Source organism: Mustelus asterias, chromosome 15 (genome assembly GCF_964213995.1).
Source record: "Mustelus asterias chromosome 15, sMusAst1.hap1.1, whole genome shotgun sequence".
Classification (NCBI taxonomy): domain Eukaryota; kingdom Metazoa; phylum Chordata; class Chondrichthyes; order Carcharhiniformes; family Triakidae; genus Mustelus; species Mustelus asterias.
The window spans coordinates 28,013,114-28,040,710 of record NC_135815.1 but is presented as its reverse complement, the minus strand read 5'-3'; the positions used below and the strand labels follow the sequence as shown (position 1 = coordinate 28,040,710).

General features: G+C 45.2%; 1 protein-coding gene across 1 annotated transcript in view; it reads right to left on the bottom strand.

The window, feature by feature from the left end:
- Nucleotides 1-27,597, bottom strand: part of LOC144504419 (protein kinase C epsilon type) — a 571,367-nt gene that overhangs the window by 71,976 nt on the left and 471,794 nt on the right. The window contains exon 11 of the mRNA XM_078229681.1: nt 21,521-21,675. Within this exon, the coding sequence (XP_078085807.1) occupies nt 21,521-21,675 (155 nt within the window). The remainder of the gene's footprint in view (nt 1-21,520; nt 21,676-27,597) is intronic.

The following is a 27,597-nucleotide window of genomic DNA, read 5'->3' as shown; positions in this document are numbered from 1 at the left end:
ATTTCTGCTTATACAGAGTGCTCAATGTATGGAACAGACTTCCAAGAATATTACTAAAGGCAAAAATCCAGGAATGATTCCCAGAAATAACTGGATACAGAAATAGACCAACTTTCTGGATAGATGAACTAAGATGAGTGGAAAACCCGTCCTCATTGGGAATTTGTAAATTGCATCCATGTTGCAGCTAAATGGTGTGATCTTTCAAATTCTGTATCCCTTAAAGCCACGCTCAGAGGTCAGACCAATTCAATGGTGTTACAAGGAAAAACAGTTTCATTCGAGCAAAATTCCGAGTAGTCACTTTTATGATGTGTCTTTGGTCATAACTCAGTTCCGTACATTCACCTTTGGAAGAACATAGAACATAGAACAGTACAGCACAGAACAGGCCCTTCGGCCCACGATGTTGTGCCAAGCTTTATCTGAAACCAAGATCAAGCTATCCCACTCCCTATCATCCTGGTGTGCTCCATGTGCCTATCCAATAACTGCTTAAATGTTCCTAAAGTGTCTGACTCCACAATCACTGCAGGCAGTCCATTCCACACCCCAACCACTCTCTGCGTAAAGAATCTACCTCTGATATCCTTCCTATATCTCCCACCATGAACCCTATAGTTATGCCCCCTTGTAATAGCTCCATCCACCCGAGGAAATAGTCTTTGAACGTTCACTCTATCTATCCCCTTCATCATTTTATAAACCTCTATTAAGTCTCCCCTCAGCCTTCTCCGCTCCAGAGAGAACAGCCCCAGCTCCCTCAACCTTTCCTCATAAGACCTACCCTCCAAACCAGGCAGCATCCTGCTAAATCTCCTCTGCACTCATTCCAGCGCTTCCACATCCTTCTTATAGTGAGGTGACCAGAACTGCACACAATATTCCAAATGTGGTCTCACCAAGGTCCTGTACAATTGCAGCATAACCCCACGGCTCTTAAACTCCAACCCCCTGTTAATAAAAGCTAACACACTATAGGCCTTCTTCACAGCTCTATCCACTTGAGTGGCAACCTTTAGAGATCTGTGGATATGGACCCCAAGATCTCTCTGTTCCTCCACAGTCTTCAGAACCCCACCTTTGACCCTGTAATCCACATTTAAATTAGTCCTACCAAAATGAATCACCTCACATTTATCAGGGTTAAACTCCATTTGCCATTTTTCAGCCCAGCTTTGCATCCTATCTATGTCTCTTTGCAGCCTACAACAGCCCTCCACCTCATCCACTACTCCACCAATCTTGGTGTCATCAGCAAATTTACTGATTCACCCTTCAGCCCCCTCCTCTAAGTCATTAATAAAAATCACAAAGAGCAGAGGACCAAGCACTGATCCCTGTGGCACTCCGCTAGCAACCTGCCTCCAGTCCGAAAATTTTCCATCCTCCACCACCCTCTGTCTTCGATCAGATAGCCAGTTACCTATCCAATCGGCCAACTTTCCCTCTATCCCACACCTCCTTACTTTCATCATAAGCCGACCATGGGGGACCTTATCAAACGTCTTACTAAAATCCATGTATATGACATCAACTGCCCTACCTTCATCAACATACTTAGTTACCTCCTCAAAAAATTCTATCAAATTTGTGAGACATGACTTGCCCTTCACAAATTCGTGCTGACTATCCAGATTAATCTGCATCTTTCTAAATGGTCATAAATCCCATCCCTAAGGACTTTTTCCATCAATTTACCAACCACCGAAGTAAGACTAACCAGTCTATAATTACCAGGGTCATTTCTATTCCCTTTCTTAAACAGAGGAACAACATTCGCCACTCTCCAGTCCTCTGGCACCATCCCCGTGGACAGTGAGGACCCAAAGATCAAAGCCAAAGGCTCTGCAATCTCATCCCTTGCCTCCCAAAGAATCCTAGGATATATTTCATCAGGCCCAGGGGACTTATCGACCTTCAGTTTATTCAAAGCTGCCAGTACATCCTCCCTCCGAACATCTATTTCCTCCAGCCTATTAGCCTGTAACACCTTCTCTTCCTCAAAAACATGGCCCCTCTCCTTGGTGAACACTGAAGAAAAGTATTCATTCATCACCTCGCCTATCTCTACTGACTCCATACACAAGTTCCCACTACTGTCCTTGACCGGCCCTAACCTCACCCTGGTCATTCTTTTATTCCTCACATAAGAGTAAAAGGCCTTGGGGTTTTCCTTGATCCGACCCACCAAGGACTTCTCATGTCCCCTCCTAGCTCTCCTAAGCCCCTTTTTCAGCTCGTTCCTTGCTAACTTGTAACCCTCAATCGAGCCATCTGAACCTTGTTTCCTCATCCCTACATAAGCTTCCCTCTTCCTTTTCACAAGCCATTCCACCTCTTTTGTGAACCATGGTTCCCTCACTCGGCCATTTCCTCCCTGCCTGACAGGGACATACCTATCAAGGACACCCAGTATTTGTTCCTTGAAAAAGTTCCATTTTTCATTCGTGCCTTTCCCTGACAGTTTCTGTTCCCATCTTATGCCCCCTAATTCTTGCCTAATCGCATCATAATTACTTCTCCCCCAATTGTAAACCTTGCCCTGCCGTACGGCCCTATCCCTCTCCATTGCAATAACAAAAGACACCGAATTGTGGTCACTATCTCCAAAGTGCTCTCCCACAACCAAATCTAACACTTGGCCCGGTTCATTTCCCAGTACCAAATCCAATGTGGCCTCACCTCTTGTCGGCCTATCCACATATTGTGTCAGGAAACCCTCCTGCACACACTGCACAAAAACTGCCCCATCCGAACTCTTTGACCTACAAAGGTTCCAATCAATATTTGGAAAGTTAAAAGTCCCCCATGACAACTACCCTGTGACCCCCACACATATCCATAATCTGCTTAGCAATTTCTTTCTCCACATCTCTATTACTATTTGGGGGCGTACAGTAAACTCCTAACAACGTGACCGCTCCTTTCCTATTTCTAACTTCAGTCCATATTACCTCAGTGTGCAGATCCCCCTCGAAGTGCCTTTCTGCAGCCGTTAAACTATCCTTGATTAACAATGCTACTCCTCCACCTCTTTTACCAGCTTCCCTACACTTACTGAAACATCTATACCACGGAACGTCCAACAACCATTCCTGTCCTTGTTCTACCCATGTCTCCGTAATGGCCACAACATCGTAGTCCCAAGTACCAATCCACGCCCCAAGTTCATCTACCTTGTTCCGGATGCTCCTTGCATTGAAGTAGACACACTTCAACCCACCTTCCTTTCTACCGGTACCCATCCTTGACCTTGATACCTTCCCCAATACCTCACCACCCTCAACACTGACTTCTGGACTACAACTCCTTTTCCCACTCCCCTGACAAATTAGTTTAAACCCCCCTGAAGAGCCGTATCAAATTTCCCTCCCAGGATATTGGTGCCCCTCTGGTTCAGGTGCACCCCGTCCTGTTTGTACAGGTCCCACCTTCCCCAGAATGTGTTCCAATTATCCACGTATCTGAAACCCTCCCTCCTACACCATCCCTGCAACCACATGTTTAACTGCACTCTCTCCCTGTTCCTCAACTCGCTATCACGAAGAAGCATTACATAACATCAGCATTGAATGCTCTTTTACTCAGGCCTTCTTGTTTAGTTTCTAGAAATGGAATGATTTGCGGGGGTTGTTATTTTATTACCTCTAAGATTGGGTGGCCGGGGGGAGGTCTTACCAGCATTTGGCAGAGTATTGGTTCCGGCGAGGAAAAATTGTGTGTTTTTCTCCAGAGAAACAGGTCGCTTTTCTCTCCAGATCTTACCACACTCTATCAAAAAAAACAGCTGGGTGTGTTTCATGCTGTACTGCGGGGAGGGGGGGGGGGGCACAGGTTGACAGTGCAGTCTGTGCCAGGTGGCATTGCCAGGGCACTGCCTGGCCATGTCTCTTTCTACCAGGGGCTATATTCACCTTTACACTGGGGGAGGGCGGGGGGGGGGGGGGGGGGTTTGGGGGGGAGACACCCCCACGACAAGTTCATGTCTCGGTGAACTTGTTGTAAACCGCGCCGATGTGTATCCACAAATAGGTAGCGTTGCCATGGAATTCCCTCCGGGCCTGGCTCTTGCAAACGTATTTTCTGGGCTCCATGATGGAATGACACCCAACCTCCGACCCCAATTACCAACATGTGGATGTTACATTTGAATCTGCAGTTGAGTGTAAGAATTTCCTTTCGCATCTTAATAAGCTCCATCTGGTGCTGAAATTCACCTTAGAAATGGAGCAGTCAAATTAGCTCCCTTTCCTCAGCATACTACTTGAGATATCTGCCAGGGAGCTCTTTAGTCCCATCTACCACAAGCCTCTCTTCACTCATGGTCAACATACATGTTGGGATTCCACACACTGTAAGATGAGCCTTATTGACACCTTATAAATAGGGCCCAAGCCATTTGCTCACCACCGTGAAGCTGAAATAGGGTGCATCAAAACTATCCAGCCAGATAATGACTACCTGATCAGGGCGGTAACTTCCGGGTTCCTCAGCATGGATTTGGGGGAAGGGACCGGGGGTGCGGGGGGAGGGGGGGGGGGGGGGGACACATACGGGACCCCAAAGATGTGCTGGGGAATTTCTCTCTGAACCTTACGAGTGAGGGTTTGCACGGCAATTGCTCAGAAGAGAAAACTTCTTCTGGACAGCTGTGATTTAAATTGCCAACTTTGGATGGTTCCGCCGGGGTTACACCAATACTTCGAAAAAGTTAGAAGAATTAAAATCTCTCCTAACTTCTGAATGACAGCTGTAAACACGCAGACTGATTCCCCACACACTCCCCTCACAACCCTGAGCGCCAGGGGACTCCCCCACACCCTTGACTACCGCTCAACTATAGTTTTCGACAAGGCCTGTTAGCAGGCATGGAGATCATAACTTGAACCTCGTCAAGATCCTCACAAGATTCCATCATACCCTTGGTCTAAAATTGCAAACAGATTTATTCACTTTCCATGGAGAAGATTTTCTGCTGATTATCATAGAAATCATCATCATAGAAATCATAGAAACCCTACAGTGCAGAAGGAGGCCATTCGGCCCATCGAGTCTGCACCGACCACAATCCCACCCAGGCCCTACCCCCACATATTTACCCGCTAATCCCTCTAACCTACGCATCTCAAGGGCAATTTTAACCTGGCCAATCAACCTAGCCCGCACATCTTTGGACTGTGGGAGGAAACCGGAGCACCCGGAGGAAACCCACGCAAACACGAGGAGAATGTGCAAACTCCACACAGACAGTGACCTGAGCCAGGAATCGAACTCGGGACCCTGGAGCTGTGAAGCAGCAGTGCTAACCACTGTGCTACCGTGCCGCCCTACTGTGCTACCGTGCCGCCCTGATTAATTTTTCAACTTTCCAATAATCAGACAATTATATTTAGGGGTGGTTAACACTGCTGCCTCACAGTGCCAGGGACTTGGGTTTGATTCCCGGCTTAAGTCACTGCCTGTGTGGAGTTTGCACATTCTCCCCATGTCCACGTGGGTTTCCTCCAGGTGCTCCGGTTTCCTCTCACTGTCCAAAAATGTGCGGGTTAGGTGCATTGGCCATGCTAAATTGATCCTTAGTGTCCTGGGATGCATAGGTTAGAGGGATTAGTATACTAAATATGTGGAGTTACGGGGATAGGGGTTGGGTGGGATTGTAGTCGGTGCAGACTCGATGGGCCGAATGGCCTCCTTCTGCACTGCAGGGATGCTATGATTTCTATGAATTGAGAAATACCTCAAGAGCATCCGTGGCAGACAGTGATGGGAATGTTCCGTTTGTTCAATACACCTGAGTAGATCATATCGAACAACAGGGCACAATACAGACCTTTCAAGGACTTGTGTGCTGATGTGATAGCCTCATCCCACTATCCCAGATCCAACAGTCTTGCCAAGCAAGTGGTTTGCACAGATAAAGTACTGATCATAAAGTGCAGGAAGACAAAACAACATCTCCGTGTTGCCATGTTACATTGAGAGCAACACCGTTGGATATTGATTTACGGGTCATCAGTGGAAATTATGTTCGAAACAGCAGGCCAAGGCAAGCCATCACAGATGCAGGAGAAAATTCCGGAAAAACAAGGGAGAAAGAAGACGGCACATAATCGACGTGGAGGTGTGGACCTGTCTAGTCTGTGAGTAGGACAAAAGGTTCGGGTCATGTGTCCTACCCAGGGAATCTGATCATCCCTGGGAGTATCCCAAGCTGTAATCAGCCTAGATCCTACATCGAATGGAGATACATGAAGGAGAAACCGAATCCAGTTAAGGGAATTGTACAACTGTATAATACCCAGCATTCCAACTGCATCTAAAATGCACCCAAAGGTAAACTCAGGAAGTAAAATTGAGGAAGAGCAGCCTGCAAACAATCAATATTACTATAATACACAGAATGCCAACACACTCCCAATCAAGACAACCTAAGTGACAAGTTTAGATCTCAGGAAGGTTATACCATCACCAGATCGGGAAGGAAAAGGAAGTTATCCATAGTTAAGTTCAAGTTTATTTATTAGTGTCACAAGTAGGCTTACATTAACACTGCAATGAAGTTACTGTGAAAATTCCCTAGTCGCCACACTCCGGCGTCTGTTCAGGTACACTGAGGGAGAATTTAGCATGGCCAATGCACCTAACCAGCAAGTCTTTCGGACTGCGGGAGGAAACCGGAGCACCCAGTGGAAACCCACGCAGACACGGGGAGAATGTGCAGACTGCGCACAGACAGTGACCCAAGCCGGGAATCGAACCCAGGTCCCTGGTGCTGTGAGGCAGCAGTGCTAGCCATTGTGCCACCGTGCCACCCATTCAAATCTTAAACAGACATCTAACTTTTGTGTAAATAGTTTTCACAACCACCCTAACAGTGCACGCCCACCTTGAAAAGGCAATCACCAGACCGGTTAGCAACTGTGTTTTGGAACAGTTCAACCATGGCTGATCACTAGTCAGCACATGTGATTTACCAGACCTGTGTGAGAATGGTAGGTTTGTCTAAAGCAAACAGAGAAACACTGCACTTACCTCCGCTTCCCAGGGCTGCTGCGCATAATGGTAGAATTACCTAATCTTGTGAGAATTCTCTCCCATAGTGTACAGCGGTGGTCAATCAACTACAACAATAAGAAAATATTGGAACTCTGGCGTGGCACTGGGAACAGGAAGGGGTAAAGAGGAGGAGACCAAGCCACAATGAAAGTGGGCAAACAGAGTGCCTGTACAACACAGAAGTATTCATAACAAACGTGAACATTTGGCACGTTGAGTCTGAATTGAATCTAAATTAGTTTTAGATGTTAACAGTGAAAATGGTCCGAGGTTAATGAGGGACACAAAAAAAAAGAAAGCTTTTGCTGCAGCGGCTATTTAGATTTTCTTCACAGCACAATGCATCCTGTATTAAATTTTCTTAACTGATCCCTCTGCAAGCCATAACATGCTTGTGTGAACACGTGACGAAGAACAACACAGTTTACTGTTGAGATTTGCAACCAATTTTTCCTCTCAGTTACACATCACCATTATAAGCATTGGGAAAAGGTCAAGTAAAGTTAAATGAGATGAGATGAAAAGAAAAGATTTCTACCAGGGCTCTGCACAAAGCAGTGACAAGTAGTGTGCGCTTTTCTCCTCTACCTTTGAGTATCAAACCCCTTACCAATGAGACAGAAATCCCCGCGATAAGATATTAAAGGAGCTTATAGATCAAAGGCAAAAATCATCCAAGCAAAAATAAGGCAAATTCCATCCAAAGAACAAATTAATGCTGGTTGTAAAATGCCAGAGGTTCATACGTATCTTAATATCTCAGTTTGATTCACAGTGCCTGTATCATTTGCAGGAAGGACCTTTCAAACCATTTACTTTCAGTGTAACTCTTGCATCAGGTAGAAAGTTAAAGAAAACTAACAGAAACGAGGAAACAAAAATACTGAACCCCCTTTTCTGCAGCAAAATCAATAATACATCATTTCAAAATCATTTCGTATTGTGAGAAGAATAAAGGCTGATGTCAGTTTAAGTTCAAATGTGTGGCAGTAAAAATCTTTCAAGATACTGACATTAAGTGGGGAATTTTCCTGTCTAACCCGCCACGGGCGAGGGGCAGACCATGCAAAAGTCCGTTGATCTCGGGTGGGATATCCCGGTTTTGGAGCGAGCGCAGCCGGAAAATCCCGCCTTAAGTGTGTTCTTAGTTAAGGACTGAGACTTTTTTTGTCATTTTATTGATATATTTCTTTCCTCGGTTGGCTAACTGCTCAACTATTCCGAGCTTCACAGCCCGAAAAGCAGACCCAAATTTCTCACTGCACTAGAATTTTTTTAAATGTATTCATTCACAGGATGTGGACATTGCTGTCGATGCCAGCATTTATTGCTCATTCCTAACTGACCTTGAAAAGGTGATGGTGAGCTGTCTTCTTGAATCACTGCAGTGCGTGTGGTATAGGTACACCCACAGTGCTGTTAAGGAGAGAATTACAGTATTTTGACCTAATGACGGTGAATGAATGGTGATTTTCGTGACTCCTCAGATACTGAAGCAGTCCATGTTCAAATGCAACAAGGTCTGGACGATATCCAGGCTTAGGTTGACAGGTGGCAAGTAACGTTCATGCCACACAAATGTCAGGCAGTGACCATCAGCAGTAAGACACACTCTAACCACCGCCACTTAACATTCAATGGTGTTACCTTTACTGAAACCCCAAGTGTCAGCATCCTTGGGTTATCATTGACCAGAAACTCAACTGGACTCGCCACATGAACACAGTGGCTACAAGAATAGGTCAGAGGCTAGGAATACTGCAGTGAGGAACTCATCTCTTGACTCCCCAGAATCTGTCCACCATCTACAAGGCACAAGTCAGGAGTGTGATGGATACTCCCCACTTGTCTGGATGGGTGCAGCTCCAACAATACTCAAGAAGCTTGACACCATCCAGGACAAAGCAGCCCCTTTGATTGGCACCATGTCCACAAACACCCACTCCCTCCACCACCGATGCTCAGTCGCAGCAGTGTGTACTATCGATAAGATGCATTGCAGCAATTCACCAAAAATCCTTAGACAGCACCTTCCAAACTCATGACGACTTCCAACTAGAAAGACAAGGGCAGAGGATACATGGGAACACCACCACCTTCAGGGTGCCCTCCAAGCCACTCACCATCCTGACTTGGAAATATATCACCGTTCCCTTGCAATAGCTGGGTAAAAATCCTAGAATTCCCTCCTTAACGGCATTGTGGGTCAACCGATATCACATGGACTACATCCTTTCAAGACGGCAGTTCATCACCACCTTCTCAAGGGCAACGAGGGATGGGCAATAAAATGCTGGCCAGCCAGTGACGCCCATGTCCCATGAATAAAAAAAATATATATAGTTCCAAATTAGGATGATACGTAGCTTGAAAGGGGACTTGCAGGTGGTGGTGTCCCAATGCATCTGCTGACCTTGTCCTTCTAGGTGGTAGAATTGCAGGCCTGTCGAAGGAGTCTTAGTCAGCTACTGTAGGTGGCACACCCTGCTGCCCCCTGTGCATTGGTGGTGGTGGGTGTGAATGGTTAAGATGGTGGATGGGGTGGCAATGAACTGGGATGCTTCCCACCTGGAGGGTGTCAAGCTTCTTCACTGTTGGAGCTGCAGTCATCCAGGCAAGTGCAGAGTATTCCATCAAACTCTTGACTTGTGCCTTGTAGGTGGGGAACAGGCCTAGGAGAGTCAGGAGGTGAGTTGCTCATCGCAGAATTCTCATCTCTGATCTGCTCTTTTCACCACAATGTTGATGTGTTTCATCCAATTTAATTTCCAATCAATGGTAAACCCCAGGATGTTGATAGTGGGCGATTCAGTGTTGGCAATGCCATTGAATGTCAAGAGGAGATGATTGGATTCTCTCTTGGTGGAGATGATCACTTCCTGGCATTTGTATGACGCCAATGTTACTTGCCACTGATCAGCTCAAACCTGGAGAATGTCCAGGTCTTGCTGCATTTGGACATGGACTGCTTCAGATGGCAGATGATGGAATGTGAATTCAATATATTAAAACAATTGGAATTAAAAGTCTAATGATAACCATGGGTGGCACGGTGGCACAGTGGTTAGCATTGCTGCCTCACAGCGCCAGGGACCCCAGTTCAATTCCAGCCTCGGGTGATTGTCTGTGTGGAGTTTGCACATTCTCCCCATGTCTGCATGGGTTTCCTCCAGGTGCTCCGGTTTGCACAAAGATGTGCAGATTAGGTGGATTGCCCCTAGGGGGAGTAGCTGGGTAAATACGTGGGGTTGCAGGGATAGAGCCTGGGTGGGATTGTTGTCGGCGCAGATTCAATGGGCCAAATGGCCTCTTTCTGCACTGTAGGAATTCCATGCCGATTGTTGTAAAAGACCCATCTGAATCAGTAATGTCCTTTAGGGAAGGAAATCTGCTGTCCTTACCTGGTCTGGCCTACATTTGACTCCAGACCCACAGCAATGCTCTTAAATGCCCTCTGAAATGGCCTGGCAAGCCATTCAGTTCAAGGGCAATTAGTGATGGGCAACAAATGCTGGCCATGCCATCAAAGAATAAGACAAAATGTGGCTAACATTACATTCATATCAGCCTATGTGGTAAGAATGCAGTTCCTGCTGATCTGAATTATAATTTTTTTAAAATATTATGTTTATATAGTGCTTTTCAAGTCCTCTGGATATCCTGAAATCATTCACAGCTAATTAGTTACTTTTGAAGTGCAGTCACTGTGATTAGATTGGCAAACGTCACAGAACAAGCTTCCACAAATGGTAATGATCAGATACTTTTGGCGGTTTTCACTGAGGGATTGGTGTTGGCAAATTCCCTGCTCCCCCTTTTTCTTCAAAGAATGCCAAGGATCACTCCAGGTGCAGAATCTGACTGTAGTCAAGCCAGAATCCCAGCAGCTTACCTTGTTACTCAGACTGCCTTTTATCACAATTAAAATCCCACCAATGCTCCCTTATTACTAGAAGATTCCATCTTTAACAGATCCCTATGTCTGCTTAGGGAAATAAAAGATGGTCAAAAACAACTCAGTATGCTTGAGATTGTACGATTTCATTTACATATGCTTAATATAATAAAACTACCAGAAACATAGAAAACCACGGGGCTGATTTGGTGCAGCTTAATTTTTCTGTCCTTCATCCCAAACTAATCTCATCTTTCTATTTTCTCCCCAAACTAATCTGATATTCCTGCCGCTTCCTCAGACCCATTTATATTTTAAGTTATTCGACAATATCTTTTCAAATTCCGTAATAAATGAATCATTGATCACCAATAACTGCATCTAAAATTTTCTTCTCACCTCCCTCTTTATCCATCTAATCTTTATCATAAGGTCATGGTATCTTGGGCTGAACAATACCACATAAAATAATCTACCTTCTAATTACTGGAATGATTTTGAGGTGTCCAGACCACCAACAACCTGTCCTGGTCCATCCACACCAATTCTATTGTTAAGAAAGCCCACCAATGCCTCGACTTTCTCAGGAGGCTAAAGAAATTTGGCATGTCCGCTTTGACTCTCACCAGTTTTCACAGATGCACCACAGAAAGCATCCTTTCTGGATGTATCACAGCTTGGTATGGCTCCCACTCTGACCAGGACTGGATAAAAACTACAAAGGGTCATGAATGTAGCCCAGTCCTTCACAGAAACCAGCCTCCCATCCATTGACTCTGTCTACACTTTCCACAGCCTCAGAAATGCAGCCAGCATAATCAAGGACCCCACACACCCCGGACATTCTCTCTTCCACCTTCTTCCATCGGGAAAAAGATACAAAAGTCTGAAATCACGTACCAAATGACTCAAGAACATCTATTTCCCTGCTGCCATCAGACTTTTGAATGGACCTACCTTATATTAAGTTGATCTTTCTCTACACGTAGCTACGACTGCAACACTACATTCTGCACCCTCTCCTTTCTTTGTTCCCGATGTATTCTATGAATGGTATGCTTTGTCTGTATAGCGTGCAAGAAACAATACTTTTCACTGTATACCAATACATGTGACAATAATAAATCAAATCAAATCAAATAATGAGGCTTTAGGGTGCATTGGCTGTTGCTGTTCCCCTATCATCAGAGTAATACTCAGTTTTATAAAATAAAAATATAATCCTAACTATTACTTGGAATGCAGAGGACATTAACTAAATAGCATTGCACCCTCTGAATTTTCTTTTGCAGTGCGTGGGCGATTGCTTCAAGTATGTGAGTCCCTTGAATTATTTTGCGTGGCTGCGGTAACTTAAGGGTTAATTTGTTTGTTGCCTGCATTGAGCCATGGCCGAGCAGTTTAGAGGGAGCGTTGCTCAGGAGCCATTTTCGTTCTTCATCTCCAGTTACAAAGCCAACCTGCTAGCAAGGGAGACTGGCTGACATCAACATTGTTTGCTATCAGGTGCGATACCATACCGTGACTGTGTCTGAGGTGAACTCTCAGCTCATGTGTACACGGCACTGATATGATCTTTAAATTGCCACTTGATTGAGATTTGTTCTGCCATCTCAGTTAACTGAATGGGTTCAAATGGTGGGTGTGTGCAGTTTCTCCAGCATCAACAAGTTGCCCCGCAACATGAATTCTGTCGGATTGTACAGCTTCCAGAATGTCTCATAGCTTTAGTCATAACTTGTGTGTAGAGTCAAAGAGGAGGGTGTGCATGGAATATTTTCACTTTCACTCCTGTGTCATGTCCAGAATGCTGGAATACGAAGGGGTAGAAGTTATATTCAACTGTACAGAGAGGCCTCAGCTGGAGTACTGCATTTAGTTCTGGGCACCACACCGCAGGAAGATGTTGACCTTGAACAGGGTTTCATCTGAGTGATACTACAACCAAAAGGCTTACAGTCAGTGAGATATACAGCACAGAAACAGGCCCTTCCGCCCAACTTGTCACGCCGACCATGTTTCCTAAACTGAACTAGTCCCATTTGTCTGCATTTGGCCCGTATCCATCTACCTGTCCAAATGTCTTTTAAATGTTGTGATTGTACCCCTCTTTACCCCCTCCTCTGGTAGCTCATTCCACATACGCGCCACCCTCTGTGTGAAAAAGTTGCCCCTCAGGTCCCTTATAAATCTTTCCCCTCTCACCTCAAACTTATGCCCTCTCGTTTTGGACTCTCCTACCCTGGGGAAAAGATCTTGGCTATTTACCTTATCTATGCCCCTCATGATTTTATAAACCTCTATAAGGTCACCCCTCATCCTCCCACACTCCAGGGAAAAAAGTCCCAGCCTTTCCAGCCTCTCCTTACAATTAAATAATGATCAGGCTTAATCATAAGGTAGACTTGTATTCTCTTGAATATGAAGGTTAAGGGGATATTTAATTGAGGTGTTTAAGATCATGGTAAGAGCAGGTAGAAACTATTTCCTCTGGTGTAAAGATCCAGAACAGGCACAAACTTAAAATTAGAGTTTAGTTTATTTGTGTCACAAGTAGGCTTCTATTAACACCGCAATGAAGTTACTGTGAAAATCCCCTATTTGCTGCACTCCGGCGCTGTACACTGAGGGAGAATTTAACATGGCCAATGCACCGAACCAGCACGTCTTTTGGACTGTGGGAGGAAACCGGAGCACCTGGAGGAAATCCACACAGACACGGGGAGAATGCGCAAACTCCACACAGACAGTGACCCAAGCCGGCAATCGAACCTGGGTCCCTGGCACTGTGAAGCAGCAGTGCTAACCACTGTGCCACCGTGCCGCCAGATTATAGAGCTCGGCCATTCAGGAATGGCTTCAGGAAGCATTCTTTCACAGCCGTACAATGGACAACTGGAATTCTCTCCCCAAAAATGCTGCTGAAATTAGGTCAAATTAAAATTTCTAAACTGAGATTGATACTGATTTTCGTTAGTCCAGGGTCTGACAAGTTACGGAATGAAGGTAGGTTAATGGACTCAAGGTACAGATCCGTTCTGATCGAACTGAATCGTGAAACAGCCTCAAAGGGCTGAATGGGCGGTCTTATGTCAAAGATGTATAATCAAGCAGATCCGACTGATAATCCTGACCAAAAACATGTTGACATGTTGCTGACAGAACCCCCTTTTAGTTGATTAGGGGATTGCCCTAATTGCCTTAGTTTAACAAAGCACCTAAATAAAATAAACCTTTTCTTTTAAAAGGTCCCTTCCATCAACACGTTACGTTTTTAATTGCAGTGTTTAGAATATCATTAAACAATAGGGCTTTGCAGACAGCTAGGGCCTTTGATGGCGTGTCAAGATGGAGGGGGCGGGGGGTGATCTGTAATGGTGTCCATTCAGCAAAAAGCTGCCAGGATTTGCTGAGGAATAAGGTCAGAATGTGCAACAATGAAGCATCCGAACTCTATAATCTGGCGGCACGGTGGCACAGTGGTTAGCACTGCTACCTCACAGCACCAAGGACCTGGGTTCAATTCCTGACTTGGGTCACTGTCTGTGCGGAGTCTGCACGTTCTCCTCGTGTCTGCGTGGGTTTCCTCCGGGTGCTCCGGTTCCCTCCCACAGTCCAAAAGACGTGCTGGTTAGGTGCATTGGCCATGCTGAATTCTCCCTCAGTGTACAGCATTGGAGTGCGGCGACTAGGGGATTTTCACAGTAACTTAATTGCAGTGTTAATGGAAGCCTACTTGTGACACCAATAAATTAAATTAAACTCTAATTTTAAATTTGTGCCTGTTCTGGATCTTTACAGTAAGAAGTTTAACAACACCAGGTTAAAGTCCAACAGGTTTATTTGGTAGCAAAAGCCACAAGCTTTCGGAGCGCTGCTCCTTCGTCAGGTGAGTGGGAGTTCTGTTCACAAACAGGGCATATAAAGACACAAACTCAATTTACAGAATAATGGTTGGAATGCGAATACTTACAGCTAATCAAGTCTTGAAGTTACAAACAATGTGAGTGGAGAGAGCACCAAGACAGGTCAAAGAGATGTGTATTGTCTCCAGACAGGACAGCCAGTGAGATTCTGCAAGTCCAGGCAAGCTGTGGGGATTACAGATAGTGTGACATGAACCCAAATCCCGGTTGAGGCCGTCCTCAAGTGTGCGGAACTTGGCTATCAGTTTCTGCTCAGCGACTCTGCGCTGTCGTGTGTTGTGAAGGCCGCCTTGGAGAACGCTTACCCGAATATCAGAGGCCGAATGCCCGTGACCGCTGAAGTGCTCCCCAACAGGAAGAGAACAGCCTTGCCTGGTGTTGGTACCGAGGCATGGTACATTGGGGAAATCATGCAGACGCTGCGACAACGGATGAATGAACACCGCTCGACAATCACCAGGCAAGACTGTTCTCTTCCTGTTGGGGAGCACTTCAGCGGTCACGGGCATTCGGCCTCTGATATTCGGGTAAGCGTTCTCCAAGGCGGCCTTCACGACACACGATGGCGCAGAGTCGCTGAGCAGAAACTGATAGCCAAGTTCCGCACACATGAGGACGGCCTCAACCGGGATATTGGGTTCATGTCACACTATCTGTAACCCCCACAGCTTGCCTGGACTTGCAGAATTTCACTGGCTGTCCTGTCTGGAGACAATACACATCTCTTTAACCTGTCTTGGTGCTCTCTCCACTCACATTGTTTGTACCTTCAAGACTTGATTAGCTGTAAGGACTCGCATTCCAACCATTATTCTGTAAATTGAGTTTGTGTCTTTATATGCCCTGTTTGTGAACAGAACTCCCACTTACCTGACGAAGGAGCAGCGCTCCGAAAGCTTGTGGCTTTTGCTACCAAATAAACCTGTTGGACTTTAACCTGGTGTTGTTAAACTTCTTACTGTGTTCACCCCAGTCCAATGCCGGCATCTCCACATCTGGATCTTTACACTAGGGGAAATAGTTTCTATCTACTATTTATCATGATCTTAAACACCTCAATTAAATATCCCCTTTACCTTTATATTCAAGAGAATGCAAGTCTACCTTATGATTAAGCCGTCAAATAACATTGCAGTAATTAAAAAGGTGTTGCTGTCTGAGACCCACACTGGTCAACGAAGGCGAGATTTTCCATCCTCCCAGCCGCGTGTTTCCCGTCAGAGGGAGGTGGCGCATTGTTTGCTAGTGGCTGGATTCTCTGGTCCATAGAACCATAGAAAATTACAGCTCAGAAACAGGCCTTTTGGCCCTTCTTGTCTGTGCCAAACCATTTTTTGCCTAGTCCCATTGACCTGCACTTGGACCATATCCCTCCACACCCCTCTCATCCATGAACCCGTCCAAGTTTTTCTTAAATGTTAAAAGTGACCCCGCATTTACCACTTTATCCGGCAGCTCATTCCACACTCCCACCACTCTCTGCGTGAAGAAGCCCCCCCTAATATTCCCTTTAAACTTTTCTCCTTTCACCCTTAACCCATGCCCTCTGGTTTTTTTCTCCCCTAGCCTCAGCGGAAAAAGCCTGCTCGCATTCACTCTATCTATACCCATCAAAATCTTATACACCTCTATCAAATCTCCCCTCAATCTTCTACGCTCCAGGGAATAAAGTCCCAACCTATTCAATCTCTCTCTGTAACTCAGCTTCTCAAGTCCCGGCAACATCCTTGTGAACCTTCTCTGCACTCTTTCAATCTTATTTACATCCTTCCTGTAACTAGGTGACCAAAACTGTACACAATACTCCAAATTCGGCCTCACCAATGCTTTATATAACCTTACCATAACACTCCAACTTTTATACTCGATACTCCGTTTTATAAAGGCCAATGTACCAAAGACACTCTTTACAACCCTATCCACCTGTGACGCCACTTTTAGGGAATTCTGTACCTGTATTCCCAGATCCCTCTGTTCAACTGCACTCTTCAGAGTCCTACCATTTACCCTGTACGTTCTACTTTGGTTTGTCCTTCCAAAGTGCAATATCTCACACTTGTCTGCGTTAAATTCCATTTGCAATTTTTCAGCCCATTTTTCTAGTTGGTCCAAATCCCTCTGCAAGCTTTGAATACCTTCCTCACTGTCCACTACACCTCCAATCTTTGTATCATCAGCAAACTTGCTGATCCAATTCACCACATTATCATCCAGATCATTGATATAGATGACAAACAACAATGGACCCAACACTGATCCCTGCGGCACACCACTAGTCCCGCCGCTGTCAATGGGAATTCACAGTGACATCGCCCCATGCCGGTAAGAAACCCGCGGATGGGGGTGCGCTGCCGGCGGGAGCAGAGAATCCCACCGGCGTGAACGGGGGGCTGGAGAACTGCAGCCCATATCTTTGAATGAAATGGAGAAAGCTCAGGATGGATCGTCCTGGAAAAGAGGTGTGCTGATCACGATACACCATTAATCTGAAGCTGTTGAACGTAATGCAAGAACCATGACATGTTGATGCTGCCAGCTCACTGTCACGATTTCTGCAGGCACTAATATCACGGTTAACAGGCTGCATACCTCAGCAGGGGTCCAAAATCAATACCTCAGCTCGCCTCAATCACTTAAAGGGGTGTCGCATTGTGGTGAAAGCCAGAAGCTGAGAGTCCAGTGGGAACTGATGCTGACCAGTGAAGGAGAGAACAATGGTCGAGCAGGGGAGCGTGCGGCACCCAGGTTTACAGCTGCTCCAGATTCCAGAGCAGGAGAATGGCCCTGTCCCTGCAGTAGCCAGACATATGGTGAAAAGGCAGCGGGGACTTTTTCTGTCTGCTTCACTTGTACAGTATGTTTTGCATTGGAACGTTCCAAGGTGTTTAGTTGGAAATTGGATGATGAGGTAATGGGAGAGAACTTCTGGGGAATGAACAAGGGCGTGGCCATAGGAGATTTATGAAGGTGGAGAATGGTGGCCAGGCGGAAGGGCTCAGGGAGAACATTTGAAAATGAAGGGCATTGTTGCTGGGTCTCCGCACTGACCATGGAGTGGAAGGGAGAAGACTCCAATTGGACCAGACTTGGAAGAGTGGAGAGTGTGTGCTGAAGTAGGATGGAAGAAATTGCAGGGTTAGGATGGAGTAGCATTGCCCCGAGGGTGGCACAAGTGGTTAGCACTGCTGCCTCACTGCGCTAGGGACCCGGGTTCGATTCCTGGCTTGGAACTCTGTCTGTGCGGAGTCTGCACGTTCTCCCCATGTCTGTGTGGGTTTCCTCCGGGTGCTCCGGTTTCCTCCCACAGTTGAAAAGACGTGCTGGTTAGGTGCATTGGCCATGCTAAATTCTCCCTCAGTCTACCCGAACAGGCACTGGAATGTGGTGACTAGAGGATTTTCATAGTAACTTCATTGCAGTGTTAATGTAAGCCTACTTGGGCCACTAATAAATAAACTTAACATGGGCAGACCTCAGTAGCCATGATGAGATCAAATAAAATAAAGTTCTAGATATCTATTACCGAATATATAATACATATAATATAATATTCATAATATTAAAGAAAAACACTCCAATCGATAAAAGCACATTCAGTGGGTGAAATTCTCTCAAAAACTGTGGTCTCTGCCAGGAAACAGTGTGCAATTCCTGCTGCTTGGGTCAGCACAATTTTGATCACAATCCACCCACACTTAAGACAAACTTTTGGAGGTTGGAGTGATTTGTGGCGGGAAAGGGATTTACGGGATCTAAAGATGCGGTAAGGCCGGCTCCTCAGAGATTGGGGAGGTTTTTAAAAGACACCCCGATCTCAAAATAACACTACAACTGCCCACCCCACTCGCTGCTACAGACCGCTCACCCCTCCTCCCCCCACAATCACCGGTGCCAACCCCCTGCCAAGTGACCGACACCCCGCTATTCGGTTGCCAAAGGTCCCTCCCAGCACTGCCAGGATGCTAGGGGGCACTGCCCAGTAATGTCACTGACCACTTGGGGGCTCCAACAGCCTCCAAAGCACCTGCCCCCTGGTCATCACATCTGGTGTCCAATTGTGGAGACCAGTCGGCTTCATGTTGTGCCAGTGGGTGAGTGAATTCCAGGAGCTGGGTGTATCTGGCTTAAAACAGATACTGTATATGCCAGCCAAGGGATGGGAAAAAATCTCAAAATGAGTTTTCCCCGGTGCAATACATGTTATTGCCCCTCTCACAAGAGTCTCCAGCCATAACAGGACTTGCGGCTGCATGAGCAGAGCCAGAGAAACCGTATGTTTAAATCTATTAATCTCTTAAAAGAGATAAACATTTGTATTCATAGCCCCACATCAAAGACAGCCAATCTCTTCAGAAACACTTGGAGCTGGTTTTCATACTGCAAACTTAAAGGCCACACACTGTGATAATGATAGGTTGTAGAAACAGTCAAGCAGAAATAATGCTTTAATAACAACGTTCAGACTTAGGTCAACAAACATCAATTGAAATTTCAAGCACTGATTTTTTTCAACTGAAGGCAGGCTGGCTGTATATTTTTTAATTTTAAAGGGCAGATGATTTAAATCACTTGAAAACAAGACAGTTCGCATAGATCGTATCCACTTTTAATGCATAATCATGTCTGCCGTTAACAATTCCAGTGGATTGCCTGACCTCTCCCAAAGGGGTGCTGACCTCTCCCAGAGGGTACCTGACCTCCTCAAAGAACTCCAGCAAGTCCAATGGAAAAGAAGTGTTGGGGCAAAATATTTGATGCTCAAACGGGGCTTGCCCAATGTCCGCTGAGGAAATACATAAAAATACTTTTACTATTCTTAAGGTTTGTGTAGCTTCACGGAGATCAAACATCTTGAGGTTCTTTTCCCCACAGCCAATGGGGTGGCACGGTGGCACAGCGGTTAGCACTACTCCCTCACGGCACCAGTGACCCGGGTTCGATTCCCAGCTTGGGTCGCTGTCTGTGCGGAGTCTGCATGTTCTCTCCAATTCTATGTGGGTTTTCTTCAGGTGACCTTTCTTTCCAATTCATAAATAACAAAGTTGTGTTTAAGAAATCCCAGTAACAAAAGTTCTGCTTGAAGGCAGCTGCATTTTTAAATGTGCTGCTCTGTCTACGAAGCATGGATATGTGAAAGGCCTCCCAACCCATTTTCCATCCCACAAATATGGTGGGTGCTACATTTAGGGAGGGACTTCAGGAATAGCAACTCCATTCTGACTTGGTAAAAATTCGAGCGTCATGTAATGCTCCATATGTGGTACAAAATGTTTTTAATACTAGGATAAGAGTAAAGGCAGACACGTCTCCACTCATATGACATAACAGAGTGCCAGGAACAAAAGTGAATCACTTCTGTCTGAAATGATTCCGTGTTAAGAATTTTCTGAATTTGCAGTGTTTGCATTATGTATGTGTATATGTGAAACTCACAACATTGCTGCAACATTTAATGTTTATTTATTAGTGTCACAAGTTGGCTTATATTAACACTGAAATGAAGTTACTGTGAAAATCCCCCAGTCGTCACACTCCAACGCCTGTTTGGGGTACACTGAGGGAGAATTTAGCACGGCCAATGCACTTAACCAGCACATCTTTCGGACTGTGGGAGGAAGTCAGAGCACCTGAAGGAAACCCACGTAGACATGGAGAGAACATGCAGACTCCGCACAGACAGCGACCCAAGCTGGGAATCGAACCCGGGTCCCTGGCGCCGTGAGGCAGTAGTGCTAACCGCTGTGCCACCGTGCCGCCCATTGGCTGTGGGGAAAAGAACCCCAAGATGTTTGATCTCCGTGAAGCTACACAAACCTTAAGAATAGTAAAAGTATTTTTATGTATTTCCTCAGCGGACATTGGGCAAGCCCCGTTTGAACATCAAATATTTTGCCCCAACACTTATTTTCCATTGAATAATTTTGATCCCTGGGTTGGAGCAACTACAGTTCGCTTTTGGGAATATGTAGTTTTACACTGATTATTTGAAAAAAAGATCCTACAAGAAGCATTGTGAGTTCTGCTGATCCTGGAGGTAAAACACAGGCACTTGGCTCAATAACGTAACTGGCAAAGTCTTTTCTTTACACTTTCCTACCAGCCACTTCCTGCGAGTGACTCACAGTTTGTCCTTAAATGCTGAGAAAAAGAGGGAAGAAACAAGGACCCTGTGACTGTTGTCCCATTCAGTCAACGAGAGGACAACACAAATAAACAAAGGAAATAGGAGAGTGTTTCTTTTTGGAGATGGGGGCGGGTGGGTGGAGGGATGGGGGTGGGGGTGGGGGGAATGAAAGGCCTTTAAGAGGTCCCGCACTGGATTTAGAAAGAAAGTAAAGAGATTGTGTCTCTCCATTGGCAGGTTAGCACAGGGTCAGGCTGTGCCAAACATTTTGTCAAAGCTCTTAAGTACCTCATAATACAAACCTGGCTTGGCGTCTTGACTGCAGCTTCTGGTGCTATTCAAATGTAAACATTGTGAATGACAAACAAAAAAAAAAGAAATACAACACAGACCCATGTCTCAACATGCACGAGAACTGAGGCAGCAGGCTTGGACCCAAACCCATTGCTAAGAAACGAGAGCATTTCAGGACAAGCCAAGCGTGAGCCCCAGCTGTTCTTTTTATCCAGCAAGTACCTGTAAATGACACCATTTTGGTGAAGGAACATGAGTGCTGAAGTGACCTCCGCTGCATAAAACCTCGAGCGAGCTTCATCAAACTTGCGGGAACGTTGGATTTGAAACATTAAGTCGCCACCGTTTACGTATTCCATGACGAAGAATAGGCGGTCCTAAATGAAGAGAGAAAGACCTTTTTCAGTGGCATCTCTGAAAGGCCTTACAAGTAGCTGTTGTTGTGGGTAAACAACTAAACATTTGTGGAGAAGGGGTTTCATTGTGTCAGCAAAAGTTGATCAGGAGAAACAGTAATTAGCCGATGAAAAAGGAAGAATACATTTCAAAAGCGGGTCTGAATGAACCCGTTGTATCAAATAGCTTCCATTCTTCAATCTTTTTAGTCCCACTGACCTACAAGCTCTGGCAAATTCTAAGGTTTTGAGCTCATTGTGCTGCATTTGGAAATCACGCAGATCTCGAGAGCACTTCCACATAATAGCAAAAGCTATTGGTAATATTCAAACCCATTTCTGTACCATGAAGTTCATTCAATATTACATATAAAATGAGGAAGGAGAAAGAGCGGTTTAATCCTAAGCAAAGTCATCTTACATTTGTCTCATGCACCCGCTTTGAGAAAGCATTCGATGTGTCCGTATAGTGCGCAAGAAGTGAGACTTTTCACTGTATACTAATACATAACAATGATAAATCAAATCAAATCAATAACAGATTTACAATTTTGCTAAAAATATGAACATGTGAAATCCCCTACTCAACCATTATATTATTATTCCTGCAAACTCTCAAACACTCACTTACATAGGGAGAGGGTTCTCTCTCTCTCACAACTTTCATGCAAACATTATCATGTGTATTCTTATGTGCAAACCTACTGCACACTTTGGGCTGACTTTCATACTGAAGGCGGTTCGGTCTCCGTCATTTCCGAGAACCCTGGCTGATTCTGCGCCCTTCAGGCAATGGCTGCTTGGTCTAGGAGTTCCCTTTAAAGATAAAGGTTCCACCTCCAAGAGCTGCTGGACAATCAGAAAGGCCAGCTGTTCTTCAGTCGCACAATGCCACTGCAAATAGAGGCTGGGGCAGAAACCAGCCAGGACTAGCACCATGGACAAGGTCCCAAAACCCAGGAAAGTGGCGTCGGACTGGCCAGGACCAGACTGGCCCAGTGAGGGGTAGATAGGGAAGGGAAAAGTGGAGGGTGTTATTCGTGACGACAGGAGGGGTGTTTTTACAGCGACACCTCTTGTCACTGGAGTGGGGGGTCGGGGGGGAGGGTGGTGAGACAATGTGACCTTTGATGTGGCACCTTATCAAACACCTTATGGAAATCTAACTGCACCACATCTACATGTTCTCCTTTGTTCATGTTACTTGGTACTTCCTCAAAGAACTCTAAACAGTCAACATGATTCTTCTGTCACAAAACCACGTTGACTCTGCCTAATTGCATGAAGATTTTCTCAATGCTATAACCTTAGAATCATAGAATCCCTACAGTGCAGAAGGACACCATTCGGCCCATAGATTCTGCACCGACTCTCTGACAGAGTATCATACCCAGGCCCTATCTCCGTAACCCCACATATTTACTCTGCTAATTCCCCCAATCTACACATCTTTGGACACTACAGGGCATGTTAGCATGGCCAATCCACCGAACCTACACATCTTTGGACCTTCTTAATAATGAATCCAGCATTTTCCCTATGACAGATGTTATGTTGATTGACCCACAGTTTCCTGCTTTCTGTTTACCTCTTTTCCTGATAGAAGATTCACTGTTTCCCAATCTGATGGGACCCTTCCACAATCTAAGTAAATTTGGAAAATAGCAACCAATGCATCTGCCATCTCTGCAGCCATTTCTTTTAAGACCCTTGGATTTGTAGAGTGAAGGGTTAACATCAGGAGCACCTGATACTGATGTCACTGCTGATGTAACCATGATGCAATGTCACATGATTAGCTAACTGAGATTTGGTGGGAAGCAGATGTACAACCTTATGTAATGTACAAAGATGTACAGAGATCTGTAAATAAACAAGACTGTTTTTACGAATAATAGTCTAAGTTAACTCTTAATATCTAAAGTTTAAAGTTTATTTATTACAAGTCACAAGTAGGCTTAAATTAACACTGCAATGAAGTTACTGTGAAGATCCCCTAGTCGCCACACTCCGGCACCTGTTCGGGTACACTGAGGGAGAATTTAGCATGGCCAATGCACCTAACCAGCACATCTTTCAGACTGTGGGAGGAAACCGGAGCACCCGGAGGAAACCCTCGCAGACACGGGGAGAAAATGCAAACTCCACACAGACAGTGACCCGAGCCGGGAATCAAACCTGGGTCCCAGGTGCTGTGAGGCAACAGTGCTAACCACTGTGCCACCGTGCTGCCCTATTTCGTATTTCTAACCAAATTTTTTGCCTCCTCATTAGTCATTGTTTGCTGGTTTTGAATTTTGTCCAATCTTCTGACCTACCACTAGTCTTTGCAGAATTGTACACGTTTTCTTTTCAATTTGACACTATCTTTAACTTCCTTCGTTAGCCAAGGTTTGTGCATCGTTTTACTGGAGCTTTTCTTTCCCATTGGGCTGTATCAATTTGCTGAGTGTTGTGAAACATCTCCATAAATGTGTGCCACTGCGTCTCTACTGACCTACCCCTTAACTTAATTTCCTAATTCACTTTAGCCCACATAAAGCATGAGCACTCCCTTAAAATTGGGCAACAATCAGTGCAGCAAATCACCAATAGGCATGTTGTATAGTGGTCCATTCTCTTCCTGGGACCAAGCCTGCTGTGTGATGACGGCAGATGATCACACAAATTGTCTGCGACCACAATTTAACTGTGAGAAAAGCAATCAGAAACGCATCTGAAAGGTCCAAGCATTCCATGGGTAAAACACATTGGCTTTTATTTACAACAAAAACAGGCAATGCTGGAAAAACTCAGCAGGTCTAACAGCACCCGTGGAGAGAGAACAGAGCCAATGTTTTGAGTCCGGATGACCCTTCGTCAGAGCTAAAGACGAAGAAAATAGGACAAGATTTATATAATGGCGGGGGTTGGGGGAACTTCACTTGAACAAAGGGGATGTAAATGGTGATGATAAAGGCTGAATACCTCCCCCCCCCCCCCCCCCCCCCCCGCCAACCGTCATACTACAAATCTTGTCCTATTTTCTTTGTCTTTAGCTCTGGTGAAGGGTCATCCAGACTCAAAAGGTTGGCTCGATTCTCTCTCCACAGATGCAGTCAGACCTGCTGAGCTTTTCCAGCATTATCTGTTTTAGTTTCAGATTCCAGCATCTGCAGTATTTTGCCTTTATCTTGGTTTTTATTAAAATGGCTTCCTTCTTCATCCAAATATGGAGCAGTGCAGCATGTGTTAAGAACGGTGCGTCGAAAGCAGCCATTCCAAGTTGATCTGTCCCTGTAAACCAAAGGTTTGATTTTGCCCCTTGGAATGTATGTCCAACAACCAGGTGACTGAAAAAGTGCTCATTTTGACCGGTTCACCAATCAGGCCAGCTATTTATTTTGCCAGTGCTTAGTTACATGCGAGTGTAACTATCGAGTGAACGATACTCTTTTCCTTCCTTCTTTCAATTAATTGCTTTAGAATTTTTGAAACTACTCCTTGTCAGGTTGTACCCGATTGTACGTGGATTCAGAGGTGAGAAAAAATACGTAAAAGCTTCAACTAAAACTTGAACGCAAACAAAAATCTCACTTCATGTCATCTGGAGTTCAGTCTATCTGAATTCTCAATGTAGGTTTTGGGCAGGGAAAGCTAGAATAGGGACATTCCCATCAGTAGCGAATCCATTAAGTTGAGAGCTGGAAACACTTTGTGTGCTCTTACAACCGAAAATGTTCCCACAGATAAAATGGGACCATTGACTATTTCATCTTTTATTAATTTTCATTCATCTTTTAAGTAGTACATTGGAATGGCCGAATAGTCAAAAACAATGCGGGAGTTCAGTGTATCCTAGATACAAACAACATCAGGAACAAATGTTGAATATGCAAGTGAGCACACCGGTTCTGATAGCTCTTCCAGCTTAAGTGGTAAAAAAAAGCAAGCAAAGAGGAACCTGCGTTAATTGTAAGTCTGTGTTACACTCGTTGATTTCAACCAAGTTGTTGGTAAAGACCCAATATTTGAGAAGGGAACAATTGGCAAGGGTGTCCACGCCTTATTACTACCCAGTGACACTTACTGGGACATACGAGTACTTAAATGAGTATTTTGTGCCAGTATTCACCAAAGAGAAGGACTTGGTGGATGATGAGTCTGGGAAAGGATGTGTAGATAGTTTGAGTCACGTTGAGATCAAAAAGGAGGAGGTATTGGGGTTCTTGAGAAACATTAAAGGAGACAAGTCCCCAGAGCCTGATAGGACATACCCCAGAATACTGAGAGAGGCAAGGGAGGAAATTGCTGGGGCCTTGAGAGAAATCTTTGTATCCTCACTGGCTACACGGGAGGTCCCAGAGGATTAGAGAATAGCCAATGTTGTTCCTTTGCTTAAGAAGGTAGCAAGAATAATCCAGATAATTACAGGCCGGTGAGCCTTACATCAGTGGTAGGGAAATTATTGGAGAGGATTCTTCGAGACAGGATTTATTCCCACTTGGAAATAAGTGGACGTATTAGTGAGAGGCAACATGGTTTTGTGAAGGGGAGGTCGTGTCTCACGAACTTGATCGAGTTTTTCGAGGAAGTGACGAAGATGATTGATGAGGGTAGGGCAGTGGATGTTGTCTACATGGACTTCAGTAAGGCCTTTGACAAGGTCCCTCATAGCAGACTGGTGCAGTCACATGGGCTGGGGTAAACACAGTACTTACTGTGTTTACCCCAGTCCAACGCCGGCATCTCCACATCATGGCAGTCACATGGGATCAGAGGTGAGCTGGCAAGGAGGATACAAAACTGGCTCGGTCAAAGAAGACAGAGGGTAGCAGTGGAAGGGTGCGTTTCTGAATGGAGGGCTGTGACAAGTGGTGTTCCTCAGGGATCAGTGCTGGGATCTTTGCTGTTTGTAATATATATAAATGATTTGGAGAAAAATGTAACTGGATTGATTAGTAAGTTTGCGGATGACACAAAGGTTGGTGGATTTGTGGATAGCGATGAGGACCATCAGAATATACAGCAGGATATAAATCAGTTGGAGACTTGGGCGGAGAGATGGCAGATGGAGTTTAATCCGAACAAATGTGAGGTAATGCATTTTGGAAGGTCTAATACAGATAGGAAATATACAGTAAATGGCAGAACCCTTAAGAGTATTGATAGGCAAAGGGATCTGGGTGTACAGGTACACAGGTCACTGAAAGTGGCAATGCAGGTGGAGAAGGTAGTCAAGAAGGCATATGGCATGCTTGCCTTCATCGGCCGGGGTATTGAGTTTAAAAATTGGCAAGTCATGTTGCAGCTTTATAGAACCTTAGTTAGGCCACACTTGGAATATAGTGTTCAATTCTGGTCGCCACACTACCAGAAGCATGTGGAGGCTTTGGAGAGGGTACAGAAAAGATTTACCAGGGTGTTGCCTGGTATGGACGGCATTAGCTATGAGGAGAGGTTGGAGAAACTTGGTTTGTTCTCACTGGAGCGACGGAGGTTGAGAGGAGACCTGATAGAAGTCTACAAAGATTATGAGAGGCATGGACAGAGTGGATAGTCAGAAGCTTTTTCCCAGAGTGGAAGAATCAATTACTAGGGGGCATAGGTTTAAGGTGTGAGGGGCAAGGTTTAAAGGAGATGTATGAGGCAGATTTTTTACACAGAGTAGTGGGTGCCTGGAACTCGTTGCCGGGGGAGGTAGTGGAAACGGATACGGTAGTGACTTTTAAGGGGCGCCTTGACAAATACATGAATAGGTTGGGAATAGAGGGATATGGTCCCCGGAAGGGTAGGGGGTTTTAGTTAAGTCGGGCAGCATGGTCGGTGCAGGCTTGGAGGGCCGAAGGGCCTGTTCCTGTGCTGTAATTTTCTTTGTTCTTTATATGAAGACATGCATTGGCTGAAGATAAGATGGGGTTTGAC